At 44.1% G+C, this 19,225-nt stretch overlaps 1 protein-coding gene across 1 annotated transcript; it reads left to right on the forward strand.

Moving 5' to 3' along the window:
- The first annotated feature begins 12,479 nt into the window (after positions 1-12,479).
- On the forward strand, positions 12,480-18,981 carry LOC137352812 (probable G-protein coupled receptor 139). Its single transcript, XM_068018668.1, has 3 exons — positions 12,480-12,546; positions 16,653-17,521; positions 18,751-18,981. The coding sequence occupies exons 1-3, from the start codon at positions 12,480-12,482 to the stop codon at positions 18,979-18,981; spliced, it is 1,167 nt and encodes a 388-aa protein (XP_067874769.1).
- The last annotated feature ends 244 nt before the right edge of the window (positions 18,982-19,225 follow it).

A 19,225-nucleotide genomic window follows, 5' to 3' on the forward strand; every position in this document is an offset into this window, starting at 1 on the left:
TCGCCAGTCTACCAATGAACATCTGCTCCTTCCCAAATCACATATGTTTTTAACTCCTCCCAACACCAGCTAACATCCCCTCCCCTTCTCAAACCATCTAACATCCACAGTTCCACACCATCCCCAGCTAATATCAGCAGCTCCATTCCACCCCACCTAAACCCCACAGCTTCTCGCCTTCCTCATCCGGTGTCCTCAGTTCCTCGCCAGCAAACCTGATATCTTCAGCCAGTCCCCACTCTCATCTGTAACCTTTACCTCCTCAAAAACTCACTTAAATTTTCAGTTCTGATGAAAGGTCACAGAATTGAAACGTTAACTCTGCTTCTCTCGCCTGAGATGCTGCCAGACCAGCTGCGTATTTCAAGCACTTTTTGTTTTTATTTAATTTTTTTTAGTTCCTTGCCACCTATTGTCCTCAGGTCATCCCTCATTTACACTACATACCGAGATCCTCCCCATCCCACCTACTATTCTCAGCTTCTACCCAAAACCACATACTATCCTCAGTGGTCTCAGAATTAGCTCCAGAAAATCAAGCTTGATGAAGTTCTGAATCCCTGCATGTAAATAAGACTCAACTTTGAGGAAAGTAGAATTAATTATAGCTCTTGATAGAGGAGAGTTAATGTTGCACAGAAGAGAAGGCGATTTGGGATTTCGCTCATCGATTAGTTGATAGGAATTGTATGCTTAAACGAACTGGGGTGAATTCTTTGAATGAACAGTCCATGCCAGTGCGGTTGATCAACAATAATAAAATGCAGCATTTCATCGATCACTACATGCTTCTTTGAACAAAGTCGATTGTTAAATGGACTTTTAACTGCGGTTTTGATCATGATTTTTTCTTTGTTTACACTCATGTCTCGGCAATAATCACTGGCAACACCTCAGTTATCAGTCAGAAACTGTTCCATGTTTCAAGTCTAGGAATGGCTTATCTATTTACCCATGCTTCCTTCGATAATAACCATTTTTCTTTAACTATGTATCGTTGTGGAAGGATTGAATCTGGTCACCAGATCTCTAAATTGTAGGATGACACTATTTCTGTCTGTGTTCCATGCCTATATAATCCACAGAAACTACCTCATTAAGTCATGTACCAATGAAAGGCTGATGATAGGACATGGCAGTGTTCTTCAATCGCGTTCACAGATTTCACACATCTTAATAATCACTTCAATTAGCCTCATATGCACTTTATCAACGACACTTTCAGCTGTTATCAGAATTATTAACTTTTGAAATATAGAATGAACAAATTGTCTTGATACATTTTGGTCAATCTGTTTTCTGCCCTTGTTTCTTCTCAGCTGGTGCCATTATAAATGTTTAACAATGTGATGAGAAACACTGGGTTCGGTTAAGGCGATACAATAATATCCTGATTGGGTAAACTGCAGGCCAACTGAATTTCCAAAAGTAATTGTCCTTTTAATGTTCCATGAAAAGTGTCATGAGCCTTTTAAAAGGTTTACTCAACAGAAAAAGTCTCCAATTATGCACTACAATACTACTTATACAACGGCTATTCCAGCTATTTTACATTGTGTTGCTGCGCTCTATATTGACTCAAGGTGTTCTCTTCGCCAATCATAAAGCATAGGGAATTTTGTATGGCTTAACATTGCAACAAGGCTCGCTGTCTAGTGAATCAAGATAACGTGTTAAACGAATGTTCCCACATTACGTATAAGTGCAAACAGTATCTCAGAATACACATTTAAAAAGTCTGTCACTAACAGATTCATCACAGACTAAAACCCTTTGTGATCAGCATAACGTGCTTCAATTCATCATTATCTTCACCCACTTCCACATAATTCACTTTGTCATTTGTCATTTCGTTTTGCACAGAGAAAGCTGAGGGGAGATCAGATTGAAATGTACATTTTGAGGGGCCTGGAGGGAATGGAGTTTTTTTTCCTTCATGAGATGTGGCCAGCATTTATTACCCATCCCAAATCGCCGTTGAGAAGGTGGTGGTTAGCTGCCTTCTTGAACCTCTGCAGTCCATGGGAGGTGGGTACACCCAAAGTGCTGTTTGGAAGGGATTTCCAGGATTTTGACCCAGCGACAGTGAAGGGACGGCGATATAGTTCCAAGTCAGGATGGTGTGTGACTTGGAGGGGAATTGCAGGTGGTGGTGCTCCCATGCATCTGTTGCCCTTGTCCTTCTCGCTGGTAGAGGTCACGAATTTGGAAGTCGCTGTCGGAGGAGCCTTGGTGCGTTGCTTTAGTGCAACTTGTAGATGTTGAATCATCTATTCGCCTTAGCAGAGAGGTCAATAAGGAGAGGACATAGATTTAAAGTGATTGGGAGAAAAATTAGAGGGGAGATGAGGAGACGCTTTTTCACCCAGAGGGTGGTGGGGGTCTGGACCTCACTTCCTGAGAAGAGTGTTGAGGCAGATACTCTCAACTCATTCAAAATGAGTCAGGATATGCACCTCAAGTGCCGTAATCTGCAGGACGACGGACCAATTGCTGGAAGGTGGGATTAGAGTAGGTGACCAGCACAGACACGTTGGGCCAAGTGACCTCTTTCTGTGCCATAAACGTTCTATGATTCTAGTTCGCCGCAAAATGATACTTCAAGTTGCACGCAGAGCACATATTATCTGTGTCTTGGGTATTCCTACCAACTTTGCTTCCAATTTCCACTCTTCCCTAACCTTTACAAAGCCCATCTCCGACGCATCCCTCCCTTCCTCGACTTCTCTGTCTCCATTTCTGGGGATAGGCTGCCTCCTAATATTCATCATAAGCCCACTGACTCCCATAGCTACTTCGATTGCATATCTTGACACCCTGCCTCCTGTAAGGACGCCATTCCATTCTCACAATTTTTCTGATTCCGATGCATCTGCTCTGATGATTCATACTTCCACAATAACGCTTCTGATATTTCTTGATTTGTTCTTAGACGAGGATTCCCTCCCATTACGGTTGACATAGCCCTCAACCCTGTCTGGCTCATTTCCCGCATCTCTGCCCTCACCACTTCCCCGCCCTCCCAGAACCACGGCAGGGTCCCCCTTGTCCTCACTTTCCACCCCAGCAGCCTTCACATCAAAAGGATCATTCTTCACCATTTCTGCCATGTTTTGCGTGATGCCACTACCAAACGCATTTTCCCCTCCCTTCCCCTGTCAGTATTCAGAAGGGATCGTTTCCTCCAAGACACCTTGGTCCACTCCTCCATTGCCCCACCACCTCGTCCCCTTCTCACCTCACAAGGTGTAATAGCTGCACTTTTACCGCCTATCTCCTCATGATACAGGGCCCCACACTCTCCTTTCAGGTGAAGCAGCGATTTACTTGTACTTCTTTCAATGTAGTATTCGCTGCTCACAATGTGGTCTCCTCTACATTGGGCAGACCAAACGCAGATTGGATGACCGCTTTGCTGAACAGCTCCGCTCATTCCGAAAGCGTGACCCCCAGCTTCCTGTTGCTTGCCATTTGAGCAACCCTCCACCCTGCTCTCATGTCCACGTTTTAATTCTGGGTTTGCTGCAATGTTCCAGTGAAGATCAGCGCATGCTCGAGCAACAACATCACATTTAAGGATTAGGCACATGACAGCCTGCCGGACTGAACTTTGAGTTCAATCATTTCAGGGCGTGACTTCTACCCCCTTTTATTTTTAGTGTTGCTTTTTATTTTTAATTTTTATTTCATTTTGTTTCAGTTTGTTTCATCATTTTTTGTTACCATGTGCCTGCCCTCTGTTTTTATCCATGTTCGAGGTGTTGTTTAGGGATTTCGTTATTCTGTAATTTATACCCCATCTGCACTAACACAATCTCTTTCACCACACTATTAACATACTCTTTGCCTTTGCCCCATGACCTCCTTGTCAATTATCCTCTGTGACCTTATGTCATAGCAACAATTTCCTTTGTGTTCTTTTTTGCCTCACCACCACTTTATTTGCTTAAAACCTATTAAATTTCTAACCTTTGCCAGTTCTGATGAAAGGTCACTCAACTGAAATGTGAACTCTGTGTCTCTCTCCACAGATGCTGCCAGACCTGCTGAGCATTTTCCAGCAATTTTGCTTTTATTTTACTAAATTGAAACCTGGGATGAAGAGGCTGAATAAATTGGGCCTATATTGTCTGGAGTTTAGAAGAATGAAAGGTGATCTAACTGACACTTAGAAGATTCTGAAAGGGCTTGAGAGGGTAGAAGCTGAGAGACTGTTCCCACTGGAAAGGGAATCTGGAACACGGAGACACAGTCTCAGGATCATTCAGGATTGAGATGAGGAGAAATTGCTTCGCTCAAAGGGTTGTGAAGCATTCAATTCTGTAGCCCAGAGGGGTGTTGATGCTCCATCATTTAATATATTTAAGGCTGGGATACATATATTGTTACTCTAAATGTGGTGTAACCAGTGCTTTATACAACTGTAAAATAACTATTGGGAGCTCGACGGGGAGGAACAGGTGGCCCGGGTGCTCATAAGGCAGTCGTCGAGGCTCAGGGCCTCAATCCGGCCTTGGTCACTGTTCTGCTGTTACTACTGTGAGCCTGTAAAGAAGTTCCACTGTGAGCTGGATGGCGACCACGAGGGCCACGTCAGCCTGGAGGACACGGACATCAAGGAGGCTGTGCAGGATGTGGGCTGACCCGCTCACCAGGGTTTCGATCCCCACCAGACGCCTCCCTCCAACTCCCCTCTGCACCCCCAACGCCCACGCACCCCTTCCCCCACCCCCTCCTCCCCTGCATCACCTTCCCCCTCCCCTCTGCACTGCCTCCTCCAGAACCCGCTTCCCCCTCGCAACTCTTCCCCCACCCCCGTCCTTCACACCTCCCGCACCCCTTTGCCTTCACTGCCTTCCCCTTGCACCTCCTTCCCCCACCCCGTCCCCCTTCCTTGCACACCTTCCCCCTGGCATTCCACTCGCACGCCCTCCCCTTGCTTCCCATACCCGTTTCCTCTCCCTGCATTAAATCGCACAGTTTGCTGGTCAGGGCCCCTGTTCAGGGATAAGAGCTGACAACCCCATTGTCTTGTGAGCGTCTCTGGAGAGACCAAGTCTGAGGGAGCAAACCCTAACAGAAAATCGGGAGCAGAACCCCTAAGGGGGTCGTGTGTCACCTTTGGCATGTTTCCTGCAGTTCCTGCAGCCATACCGGTGCCAAACGTCGTGCTCTGCACTCCTTTGGACCACATTCGGAAGGCCGAGAGGGGGCTTTGACACGTGGGCAACTCACAACCTCCATACATCCGCCCAGGCCTGCGCCATGGTAAGGTCACATCATTGTCGCCTCACAGCGACCCAAAACAACATGGAAGGCAGCAGTTACGGATTATACGTACAGCTCAATTGACGTAGAGATTGGGCGCCACGGGTTGCCATTGTGTGGTGGAAGAATTCATCGCATCTCACTGGATAGCTTTTGCCAGCCTCAAGCCCGGCAGACCCCATCAGTAAGGTTCTGTCCCGCCACAGTCCACCTGCTTCAATGAGTGCTTTGAGCTCTGGGTCATTGCCTGACACGTGGACTGTAACACCGCACTGACAGCACGACAAAAAAAGGAAATAATGTACCAGCCCTTTGCTTTGCAAGTTGGAACGTCACAACTATGCGTCCTGGCCTGTCGGAAGTTCTTACACAAATCGACGACTCTCAGAATACCGCCATCATTAACAACGAGCTCAATAGACTCAATGTGGACAATGCAGCACATATGAAGACACGCTTCCCTGCGAGCGGATCTCTAAGTGAGCAAGATTACACCTTCCGCTGGCAGGGTAGAGATCATGAAGAACCAAGACAATATGGAGTGTGCTTCGCCATCAGAAACTCTTTGCTCAGCATGATAGTCACCTTCAAATGGCTCATAACGCATACTGTCCATCCGACTGCTCTCCGCCTCTGGTCCAGTACACCTACTCAGCATCTATGCTCCAACACTCTGCTCCCCACCTGAAGTTAAAGACCAGTTCTATGAGGAACTCCATAGTATCATTAGTAGCATCCCTAATACCGAACGTTTGTTCCTACTGGGGGACTTTAATGCCAGGGTTGGGTCAGGCCATGATTCATGGCCCTCCTGCCTTGGGCGCTATTGCATTGGAAGGATAGATGAGAATGGACAGAGACTGGTTGAGTTGTGTACCTATCACAACCTCTGCATCAGCAACTCGTTCTTTAATTCGAGACCCTGTCACCAGGTTTCATGCAGGCACCAAGATCACGTCGTTGGCACCAGCTGGACCTCATCGTCACAAGGCAAGCCTCTTTAAACAGTATTCAAATCAAACGCAGAATCCAAAGTGCGGGCTGCGACACCGACCACTCCCTGGTGTGCAGCAAAGTGAGATTCAAACCAAAGAAGCTGCATCACTCTAAGCACCAGTGCCGCCCACGCATCAACACTAATGGAATTTCTCGTCCACAGCTGTTACATCGGTTTCTAAATTTATTTGAAAAAAAACTTCAAAACACTCCGATAGGGGATGCAGAGACCAAATGGGCCCACATCAGGGACGCCATCTATGACTCAGCAATGACTACCTATGACCAACGTGAGAAGCAGAATGCAGACTGGTTTCAATCTCACTTTGAAGAGCTGGAACCTGTCATAGCCACTAAGCGCATTGCACTGTTGAACTACAAGAAAGCCCCTCGCGAGTTAACATCCGTAGCACTTAAAGTAGCCAGAAGTGCTAGACAAAGAACAGCCAGACGCTGTGCAAATGACTACTGGCAACATCTATGCAGTCGTATTCAGCTGGCTTCCGACACATGAAACATCAGAGGGATGTATGATGGTATTAAGAGAGCCTTTGGGCCAACCATCAGGAAGATTGCCCCCCTCAAGTCAAAATCAGGGGGCATGATCACTGACCAACATGCGAGCAAATGGAACGCTGGGTGGAGCACTATCTAGAACTGTACTCCAGGGAAAATGTTGTCACAGAGACAACCCTCAACGCAGCCCAGTCTCTGCCAACCATGGATGAGCTGGACGAACAGCCAACAAAATCGGAACTCAGTGATGCCATCGATTCTCTAGCGAGTGGAAAAGCCACCTGGAAAGGACGGCTTTGCCCCTGAAATAATCAAGAGTGCCAAGCCTGCTATACTCTCAGTACTCCATGAACTGCTTTGCCTGTGCTGGGATGAGGAGGCGGTACCACAGGACATGTGTGATGCCAATATCATCACCCTCTGTAAGAACAAGGGTGACCGAGGTGACTGCAACAACTACCGTGGAATCTCCCTGCTCAGCATAGTGGGGAAAGTCTTTGCGTGAGTCACTTTAAACAGACTCCAGAAGCTGGTTGCGCGTGTCTACCCTGAGGCACTGTGTGGCATTTGAGCAGAGAGATCCACCATTGACGTGCTGTTCTCCCTGCACCAGCTACAGGAGAAATGCCATGAACAACAGATTCCCCTCTACGTTGCTTTCATAGATATCACCAAAGCCTTGGACCTCGTCAGCAGACGTGGGGTCTTCAGACTACTGGAAAAGATCGGATGTCCACCAAAGTTAATCTTTATCATCACCTCATTCCATGACAATATGAAAGGCAAAATTCAGCACAGTCTAACTTTGCTGCACACCGGGCAGTGGTCGGTGTCATAACCCGCACTGTGGATGCTGCGTGTGACTTGGATACTGTTTATAGAGGCTTGCCTTGTGACGATGAGGTCCAGCTGGTAGCAACGATATGATCTTGGTGCCTCCATGAAACCTGGTGACAGTGTCTCGAATTAAAGAACGAGTTGGTGATGCAGAGGCTGTGATAGGTACTCAACTCAAGCAGTCTCTGTCCATTCTCATCTATCCTTCCAATTCATCAAACCCCTTTCCCATCCTGAGTGGCGTGAAACAGGGCGGTGTTCACTGTCTGGGATCTTCATCTCACTGCTGCTCTCACATGCACTCAAGTCTTTGGAAGAAGGAATTTTCCTTCACACAAGATCAGATGGCAAGTTGTTCAACCTTTCCGTCTAAGAGCCAAGACCAAAGTACGGAAAGTCCTCATCAGGGAACCCCTCTTTGCTGACGATGCTGCATTAACATCTCACACAGAAGAGTGTCTGCAGAGACTCATCGACGGCATTGCGGCTGCCTGCAACGAATTTGAACGAACCGTCAGCCTCAAGAAAACGAAAATCATGGGCAGGACGTCAGATATGCTCCATCCTTCAATATCGGAGACCACGCTCTGGAAGTGGTTCAGGAATTCACCTACTTGAGCTCAACTATCACCAGTAACCTGTGTCTCGATGCAGAAATCAACAAGCGCATGGGAAAGGCGTCCACTGCTGTGTCCAGACTGACTACATGAGTGTGAGAATATGGCGCACTGACACTGAACACAAAAGTCCGACCGTATCAAGCCTGTGTCCTCAATACCTTGCTCGTTGGCAGCGAGGCTTGGACAATGTATGCCAGCCAAGAGCGACGTCTCAATTCATTCCATCTTTGCTGCCTCCGGAGAGTCCCTGGCATCAGGTGGCAGGACCCTATCTGCAATGTATAAATCCTCGAGGCATCAACATCCCCAGCATATATACACCCGACTGAGCCAGCGGCGCTTGAGATGGCTTGGCCATGTGAGCTGCATGGAAGATGGCAGAATCTCCAAGCACACATTGTACAGCGAGCTCACCACTGGTATCAAGCCCACTGGCCGTCCATGTCTCTGCTTTAAAGACATCTGCAAACGCGATATGAAGTCCTGTGACATTGACCGCAGGTCGTGGGAGTCAGTTGCCAGTGATCGCCAGAGCTGGTGGACAGCTGTAAAGGCGGGGCTAAAGAGTGGCGAGTCGAAGATACTTAGCAGTTGGTAGGAAAAAAGACAGAAGCGCAAGGAGAGAGCCAACTGTGTAACAGCCCCGACAACCAATTTTATCTGCAGCGCCTGTGGAATAGTCTGTCACTCTATAATTGGCCTTCATAGCCACTCCAGGTGCTGCCTCACAAACCACTGACTACCTCCAGCCGCTTACCCATTGTCTCTCGCGACAAGGAGGCCAAAGAAAACGAAGAAAGATAGATTGTTGGTCTGGCAGGGAATCAAAGGGTATGGGAAGCGGGCAGCAAAGTGGAATTGAAGTACAAGGTCAGCCATGATCGTCTTGAATGGCAGAGCAGGCTGGATTTGCCATATAGCACACTTCTGCTCCTATGTATTGCGTTCTTGAGTTCTTGTGCTCTTAGCCACTGTTTCCTAACTCTAGTGCCAGCATTCCTGCCATTTCCTTCAGCTTAGCATTGGTTAAGTATGTCAAATCACTCAGGGAAACATCCTCTGTCCCCAGAAAGGTCGTAGCAACTGGCAATGGCATTCCGGTAGTGTAAACTTTATTCTTATGCACAAGAAGCTTGATTTTCCATTTTCCTCTTTTCAATTATTATTACCCCACTTAAAATTGCATGTCAGGAGCTTTGGATAATCCTACACATCGTCTACAATTAAATGTTGCGACCGAGGTGGAAGGAGTGCACTGTCCATTCTAGTTCCACTTTCCACCGGTCACAGCATATATTTAAATGTTTATCCAGTTGCCAATATGGCCAATTATATGCTCTACCCTTTATCGCAGAATGAAATACACCAACTTTTATTTTAAAATAAACAACAAAATTATCAGTTTATTATAAAACAAGACTTAAACAGTAATGAAGCAAATCATTAACACACAGATTGAAATGTGAATTTTCCCTTTTTAAATACCCCACACACAACCTCTCACATACACTGAAAACATAAACGAAATCTCCATGCAGAGTGCTTTTACAAAAAAAAGTCACAAAATACTTTGGCCAAATACTTACTAATTTTTGAGGAAAAAAAGAGAAGCTATGGAAGATGTCAGTTGTCCCTTTTGCTCTGGCGTCCTGGGATATAGAGACGGGTAATAAGGATCTTTGCTGGAGCATTTTGCTCTGGAGATGTCAATAAATAGTCTGGTAGACTTTCCAGTAGAAATGGGCATGGGAATTTCAGTTATTACACGCTGGATGTGCAGGGTCTTCTCAAAGACGTAGAGAAAAAGATAAGCTGGGATTTTCTCTCTTGGCAAGATGATCGCCAAATGCTTTCAAACACGGTTCACATCCCAACTGGACTAAAACAATATCTCAGAAGCAAAACCCGAAAGAGCAAGTCAAAACCTCTTGACCCGCATACATCCTGACATGTCACTTCTCTGTAAACATCCTCTCCAGGTAACCAAAGTTTCATTTGTTTATTGAGCTGACGGCATGTGATTTCTATTAAATGTTGTTTTCAAGAAAGACCTCAATTGTCCTTCCAGTGAACTCTTTACAAAATAAAGTCCAAGGTCAAAGGAATGAGTTCATGTCCACAATTCTAAAACACGTATCCTCACTGTTAAAAAAAAACAAATAGAAGAACCTTCATAACATGAGTCAGGAGTCTCATGGAATAATCTTCACTTGCCTGGATGTGTGCAGCTCCAACAAACTTTAAGAAGCATGAAATCCTCCAGGAAAAAGCATCCTGTCCATCAGCTTCAATGTTCACTCCGTCCACCACTGATGCTCGATGGCAACAAAGGTTACTTTTATAAAATTCACAGCGGCCAATGCTCCTTTGACAGTACATTCCGAACGGTGACCTGGACCACCTAGAAGGTCAAGGGCTGCAGGCGCAAGGGAACACCACCGCTTGTAAGTTACACTCCGAGCCACACACCATCCTGACTTGGAAATACATCACAGTTGCCTCACTGACACTGGGTCAAAACCATGGAAATCTCTCCCTAACAGCACTGTGGGTATAGCAACACCACGTGGACTGCTGTAGTTTAAAAATGCCCCTCTCTAACAAATTCTCAAGGGTAATGAGGGATAAGCAATATATGTTGTTCTTGCCAGTGGTGCTCACATCCGAAGAATGAATAAAACAAGCAAAAAGGGGGAAACAATTTCCAGTGGTTAGTGTGTCCATGAATAGGAGAGATGGACTAGAAATTAGCGCCAGAGCATTCAGAAGTGAAGTTGGGAACTATGTCTACATGTGAAGCATGGTAGAACTTTAGAACTCTCTTTCTCAAATGACACTTTTAAAATGAGTTTTTAAATCTGACATCAATGGGAATTTGTTAACCAACGGTGTCAGGCACATGGAGCAAAAACGAGGGAATGTGTTAGCTCACAGATCAGGCGGAACCACATTGAATTATGGAATAGGCTTTGGGCATAAATGGTGCACTTCTGACTCCATAGTCTGGTGCTCTTTTGCGATGAATTAGTTTGTGTTTCTTTATTTGGTTGAGGAACTGTATTGGTTCGAGCTGCTGTAAAAGTTTGAGGGCGGTGTTAGTTGGAGGTCTTTAATAGATTGTGTGTTTTATTAGTTTGAGTTGCCTTGTTAAATTGAGGATGAATTAATTTCAGGTCACGCATTGGTTTGAGTTTCTTTTTTGGAATAATAGAGTCATAACGGCATAGATAGAAGTCATTCGATCTATCAAATCCATGCTAGCTCTCTGTAGAGTAATCGAGTCAATCCTGTTCCCCCACCCTATCCCCGTATCCTTGCACGTTTATCTTCATTCTATTGCACATCCAACTTCATTTTTAAATTAGTCATTGCTTGTGCTTCCATCACCCACAGAGGCAGCGAGTTCCAGGTCATCAGCACTCTCTGCGATTCCCCCGCCCCCACACCCCGGCCCCACTGCTCCTCCATCTCGTGCCCAAAACCTTAAATCTGTGCCCCCTAGCCCCTATAACATCAGCTATCAGGAACAGATGTTTGATCTAACCTAACCAAAACTGTCATGATCGTGTGCACCTCCATAAAATCTGCCCTCTATCTCCTTTGTCCTCAGGGGAACAACCCCACCATCTCCAACCTAAACTTGTGATAAAGGCCTCTGCACCCTTCCAAGCCACCTGACACCCTCCCCAAATTGCGGTCATCAGAAATTGGCACAGTTCTCCAGTTGTGGCCTGACGAGAGCATTATAAATGTCCAGCAAAACCGCCCTACCTTTGTACAATCATCTATTTATGAAGCCCAAGATTTCATATGCCTTGTTAACTATTTCATCAATAAATTCTGCCAACTTCAAAGATCTATGCACATGAACTCCATGATATGATTTCATTAAAGAGGATGACTTAACATTCAATTTTCTGTTATAGCATAATTTGAGATGTTGTATTAATTTAATTCTGCAATCCAGAGGCACAAATGACGCACTGTTGTGGGCAATTAGTTGCCCTCAGTCTGTTCTTTTGTGTTTTCGAATTAAATCTCAGCATTAAATATAGTCTATCACAAAAGGGACAGGACTATCTCAATTTGTTTGTTAAATTTAAAACGATGTTGCAACTTTACTGTCCCTATGGAGATCCAGCAAGGGATAAATTAAAGGTACTGGGAATTTATTGACAGAGACTTTATTTCAGAAAGATTGCCTGTTGCAGCAAGGGATAGATCGCTTCTTACAAAAAAAAAATGCTCGAAACATTCATCATTATTGATAAAATATATTACATGGTCATTGCTGTCATTGGTGTTCCTGGTAAGTACCAATAGCATTTGAAGATATATGAGCCCCTATGGTAGCTGGTCTCCAGTTTTGCTCTCTGACTGATAATGTCTAATCGTCACTGTGATATGGGCAGCCAATCAGTGATGACTAGTGGAATGGCAGAAAGTGGCAGATGACATTTAATGCAGAGACGTGTGATGTAATTCATTTTGGTAGAAGGAAGATGGAAAGACAATATAGAATAAAGGGTACAATTCTAAAGAGAGTGCAGGAGCAGAGGGACCTAAGTTTATCTGCGCATAAATCTTTGAAGGTGGAAGGGCAAGCTGACAGTGTGGTTAATAAAGCATACAACATTATAGGCTTTATTAATAGGGACAAAGAATCCAAGAGCAAGGACGTTGTGTTAAATTTGTACACAACACTGACTCAGCCTCAACTGGAGCACTGTGTCCAGTTCTGGGCGCCACATTGCAGGAAAGTTGTGAAGGTATTGGAGAGAGTGCAGAAAGGTTTCACAAGAATGGCTCCAGAGAGAAGGAACTTCACTTCCGAAGATAGATTGGGGAAGTTGGGGCTATTTCCCTTTTAGAAGAGAGGGCTAGAAGGAGATTTAATAGAGGTATTCAAAATTATGAGGTGTCTGGACAGAGCAGATTGGGAAAAGCTGCTCCCATTCGTAAAAGGATCAGAAATGAGAGGGAATGGTATTAAGGTAATTGGAAAAAGAAGACATGAGGAAACACTTTTTCATGCAGCGAGTGGTTAGGATCTGGAACATACAGACTGAAAGTGCGGTGGAGGCGGGTTGAATCAATGCATTGTAAAAGAATGTAGTTGTTATCTTAAAAGGAAGAATGTGCTGTGTTTATGGAGAGAAAGTGGGGGGATGGCATGGAGTGAGTTACTCATTTGGATAGCTGGTGCAGACACGATGTGCCTGCTTCTGTGTCGTAACAATTCTGTGAACCTGTAATTCTGTGATCATGCACTATTCACCTTATTTGACAGTTTAGTTTCTGCTTTCACAGAGTTCATTGCTTGGCCAGTATCCCTTCACATTCTCAGGTTTGTACGTATCGAGTTTGGGTGAAGCTAAGAAACAGCAAAGGGTAGCAGACATTAGTGTGAATACTTTATAGGCCACCAAACAGTAGTGATAAGGTTGGACACGGCATAAATCAAGAAATTAGAGGTGCATGTGACATGGGCAATGGAGTAACAATGGTCGTCTTCTAATTCTGCACAGGCTGGATAAACCCAAACAGCACTGCTGCTGTGGAGGATGACTTCCTGGAATGTGTACGAGATGGTTCTGGAACAGTATGTTGAGGAACCAAGTGGAGATTGGGCTATTTTAGATTTAGTATTATGTAGTGAGAAAGGACTAATTCCGAACCTTGCTGCAAAGAAGCCATTGGCAAATAGTGACCACAATATGATAGTCTTTGACATTACGTTTGAAAGAGATATAGTTCATTCTGAAATCTGAGTCTTAAATATGAACAAAGGAAACTATAAAGGTATGAGGGGCAATTTGGCTATGGCAGATTGTGAAAATTGATAAAATAATTTGACAGTAGACAGGCAATGACAATTATTCAAAGAAGTTGTACACGGTTTGCAACAAATATACATTTCTCCAAGACACAGAAGAATAAACAACAGGAAAGGTGAATCAACCGTGGCTAACAATAGAAATTAAAGTTTCCACTGGATCAAAGAATGTGTCTGATAAGGTCGCCATAAAATGTGGTAAACCCGAAGATTGCGAGCAATTTAGAAAGGAACAAAGGAGGACCAAGGGAGTGATACAGAAAGGGAAAATAGAAAATGAATGCAAGCTAGACAGAAACATTAAGGTGGACTGTAAAAACTTCCTTAGGTATGTGAAAAAGAAAAGATTAGCAAGGACAAATGTGGGTTCATTATAGACAGAGACAGGAGAATTTGTGCTGCAGAATTGGGAAAAGGTGGAGAGACTAAAAATTAGTTTGTGTCTGTCTTCAAGGAGAAGGATACAGGAAATGTCCCACAAATACTAGTGATCCAAGGAACTTGTGAAAATGAGGAACTGAGAGAAATTCGTATTGAAAAAGAGGTGGTACTCGAAAAATATTTGTTTTGAAAGTTAACAAATTTCCTGGACCAAGATGAGCTACATCCCAGAGTTTTGAAGGAGACGGCTACAGAGATAATTGATGTATTAGTGGTTATCTTTCAAAAGTTTATGTCTTGTGGAAGGGCTCCTGCAGATGGGAAAGTAGCAAACGTCACTCCACTACTGAAGATGTGAGCGAGAAAAAAAATGGAGAACTACAAATCTGTTATTTTGGCGTCAGTAACAGGGAAAATGTTTGAATCTATTATGAAGGATGTCATAACTGGACACGTAGCAAATAATGATATGATTGAGCAGAGTCAAAATGGATTTACGGAAATCATGTTTGACATACCTGTTGGAGTTTTTAGGAGGTTACTTGTACCATAAAAGAGAACCGGGGACTTGGTTTATTTGGACTTTCAGAATACTTTTGGTAAGGTCCCACACCGGAGGTTAGTGAACAAAATTAGAGCACATGGGATTGGGGAAAATACACTGCTATAGATTGAGAATTGGTTAACAGGAGGAAAGCAAAGAGTATAAATGAACGGGGCATTCTCAGCATTTCAGGCTATTACTAGTACCGCAAGGATCAGTGCTTGGGCCACAGCCATACACAATCGATATAAATGAATTGAATACAGGGAGAAAATGTACTATTTCTAAACTGGCTGATGACACGAAACTAGATGGGAATGTAATTTGTGAGGAGGATGCAAAGAGGCTTCAAAGGGACTTGGACAGGCTAAGTGAATGGGCAAGAACATGGCAGATAGAATATAATGTGAATAAATGTGAAGTGATCCACTTTGGTCCAAAAACACAGAAAGGCAAGTATTTCTTAAATGGTAGGAGATTGGGAAGTGTTGATGTCCAAAAGAACCTGGGTGTCCTTGTTCTTGAGTCACTCAAAGCTCACATGCAGGTGCAGCAAACAATTAGGAAAACAAATGGCACGTTGGGTTGGATTGCAGTGGGATTTGAGTTGAAGAGCAACTATGTCTTGCTTCAATTGTATGGAGACTTGGTAAAACCGCACCTGGAGTATTGTGTGCAGCTTTGATCTCCATCTAAGTAAGGGTATACTTTCCTTAGAGAGAGTACAATGGAGTTTCACCAGACTAATCCCGTGGATGGCGAAACTGTCTTATGAAAAGAGATTGCAGAAACTGGGCCTGCATTTGCTGGAGCTTCAAAGAATGAGTGGTGACAGGGTAGATGTGGATAGATGTTTCCCCTAGATTGTTAACTAGGGGACCCAGTCTCAGAATAAGGAGCAGGACATTTAAGACTGAGTTGAGGAGGAATTTATTTACTCAGAGGGTGGTAAATCTTCGGAAGTCGCGATCCAAGAGGGTTCTGGAAACTCAATCATTGAGCATGTTCAAGACAGAAATCGATTGATATTTGGATACGAACGACATCAAGGGATATGCGGATCATGTGGAAAAATGGCTTGGAGGTAGATGATCAGCCATGATATGTTCGAATGGTGGGGCAGGATCGACGGGTCGAATGGCATATATATGATTCTACTTCCTGTGTTCCTATGTTCCTCCATCCCGACATTTTTTGGGGGGTTTTATTCTGTTCTCCAAGGATCTCCCTTGATTTTGCATTTGTTTTCTGGTTCCACCTCTATTTCAGTGCTTCCAACATGTCATAATTTTCCTCAGATCTGCATTTCTCTGAATGACGTTTGTCCTGGCCTTCCTTCAGTTGCTAGTATTCCTGAGACTGGTGAAAACCTCCTGGCCACAGTAAAACCCATGACCTGGTGATATCAGAGGCGGCTAGCTTCAACAAAATATTTGAATTGTCAACTCGCCTCCCAGGACGTGTTTCGCTCCTCCCCTTGTCCCACCTCTGTTAAACATGACAGAGTTGAGGTCAGGATTGAGATTTTAACATGTTAGCTATTGACCTTACCTCAGCCTACCTGTTATTGTGTGCTAAAATATAGGCCTTACTGTCCGGGCTCAGACACAGCGTATTTTATGATCAGTAATTTTCAACTTCCTTTCACTTACAGTTAATTTACTGGCGCTTTCGATCCTGTCCTGGGGAAAGTGCAGACTCTCCATTTGCACCACTCGCTATCTGGTGGCCATGGCAACAGCAGATCTATTGGTCATTATCACTGATGTCATATTATATCAGATAAATCTTTATTATTTCCAGCGATCTTTTCTGCACATCACCCCTGTGTGTACTGTTAACAGTTTCCTGCTTTGTGTAGCCTCAGACTGTTCTGTGTGGTTCACGGTCACTTTCTCCTCTGATCGATTTGTTGCCATTTGTTGCCAGAAGCTGAAAACAAAATATTGCACTGTGAAAATTGCCACTGTGATTTTAGCAACAACCTGCATTCTGTTCTGTTTCAAAAATATACCCATCTACTTTACACGTGAACCTGGAGTGGTCATCGACAATGTACCATGGTTCTGCAATATGAAGCCAAGCTATTATATTGAGCCCAGATGGGTGGTCTTTGACTGGTTTGATAAGGCGTTAACACCATTGATCCCATTTGCTTTAATTTTGTTGCTGAACGCTCTAACAGTCAGATACATTTTAGTAGTCAGTCAAATCCGTGATGGATTGAGGGGTCAGAGCAAAGATCAGAAGCACGGTGACACAGAGATGGAGAGCAGAAGGAGGTCTGTGATTTTACTCTTCACCATATCTGGAAGCTTCATACTTCTGTGGTCACCATATGTTATAAATTTCTTATATTATAGCATTGCAGGAATAGATCCGAAATATTACAATAATTCGTTGCACATCTTTGAAAGAATCGGATATATGCTTCTGAGTTTAAGTTGCTGCACAAACACATTTATTTATGGGGTGACTCAGTCCAAATTCAGAGAACAATTCAAGAGTGTAGTAAAATATCCAGTGACATTATGTATTCAATTAATTAATAATAAAAACTACTGATAACAGCCCAGCGGTGGGTACCAGATTCTCCAGTTCATGAATGTAATATGTAACCCCAAACTTCCATTAGATGAATTATACCAAGACTATCTGGTCCATCCAGAGACTCAAGCAGGGGTGCAGCAAAGCATTATTTCTGAATGACAGTTGCAACATTTTCCTTTGAATCAGGAAAATTAGCTTTCATCTCAACTCTTCTGTAAAGACTCAATTAAGCTATTTATTGCAGCAATTTCTTTCTGCTTTCACTGAAAGAAGCTCGTCATAAACTGAGTTGCAGTTTACTGGATTACATTATATAGTATATGCATCTCAGAGATAGATTGCTCGACCCATCTCATCTCTGCTGCTCTTTATGCGGCACAGGAAATTCCTCCCATTTTCGCTGCCTCAGTTCAGCATTTCAGAATATCTTACTATTCCTTTTTCCTCATGTACTCGTGTACTTTCCCTTCGAAAGCAATTAAGCTATTTGTGTCGAGCACTTTGTGGAAATCCCACATTCTAGCCATTCTGTGAGGAACGAAGTTTCTCCTTATCTTCCCACTGAATGTATAATGAGGCTGTCTTGTTCTTATTTTCTTCCGTTTTGGATTCGACCACAAGTGGAATAATTCTCCCCATATCTATCCTTTCCAACAAATTCATAGTTTTAAAGACATCTATTCGTTCGCCTCAAAATCTTTTATCTTTTAAAGAATCTCTCAGTTCTGGCATCGGAAAATAATCATTGAGAACACGAAGCCGTTGTCTCCAGTCTCTGCTGCACATTTGTTCCCTAATATTGAAAAGCTCTCTGCTGGTTTGGGCGGTACAGTGACGCAGTGGTTAGCACCGCAGCCTCACAGCTCCAGAGACCCGGGTTCGATTCCGGGTACTGCATGTGTGGAGTTTGCAAGTTCTCCCTGTGTCTGCGTGGGTTTTCTCCGGGTGCTCCTGTTTCCTCCCACAAGCCAAAAGACTCGCAGGTTGATAGGTAAATTGGCCATTTTAAATTGTCACTCGTATAGGTAGGTGGTCGGGAAATATCGGGACAGGTGGGGATGTTTGGTAGGAATATGGGATTAGTATCGGATTAGTATAAATGGGTGGTTGATGTTCGGCACAGACTCGGTGGGCCTGTTTCAGTGCTGTATCTCTAATCTAATCTAATCTAATATACCCCTCTCCCTGTCAATTGTCTGAAGCTGAGCCAGATTCTTTACAAAATTGGTGCCGTATTTGACTGCGAAATGAGGTTCACACCACCTATCGGTGCCATCACCAAGACTGCTTACTTCTACCATTGTAATATTGCCTGTGCCCACCCCTATCTCAGCTCATCTGCTGCTGAATCCTACTTTAATGCCTTTGATACATCTAAGCATGATTATTCCAATGCACTGCTAGCCAGCTTCCCACGTCCCACACCTCCATAAATTTGAGCACGTCGAAATCTCTGCGTTCTGTGCCCTAACTCGCACCGTCCCATTCACCATCACTCCTGTGATACATTTCTTCTTCGTGCAGCAAAGTCTCAGTTTTTTAAAAAAATCACATCCGTGTTCTTAAATTCCTCCTTGGCCTCGTCTCAAGAACTGCTCCCCTGCAGTTCTGACCTCAAACACATCCCCGAATTAATATGTCCTACAGAGGTGGCTGTGATTTTCTGAAGGCCCTAAA

Source organism: Heterodontus francisci, chromosome 39, assembly GCF_036365525.1.
Source record: "Heterodontus francisci isolate sHetFra1 chromosome 39, sHetFra1.hap1, whole genome shotgun sequence".
Taxonomy (NCBI): domain Eukaryota; kingdom Metazoa; phylum Chordata; class Chondrichthyes; order Heterodontiformes; family Heterodontidae; genus Heterodontus; species Heterodontus francisci.

Coding starts and splice junctions, on each gene's coding strand:
- LOC137352812 (XM_068018668.1), top strand. CDS start 12,480: ATGCTCGAAACATTCATCATTATTGATAAAATATATTACATGGTCATT. Junction 12,547..16,652: donor TGCTGTCATTGGTGTTCCTG/GTAAGTACCAAT, acceptor TTTCACTTACAG/TTAATTTACTGGCGCTTTCG. Junction 17,522..18,750: donor AGAGTGTAGTAAAATATCCA/GTGACATTATGT, acceptor AATTGTCTGAAG/CTGAGCCAGATTCTTTACAA.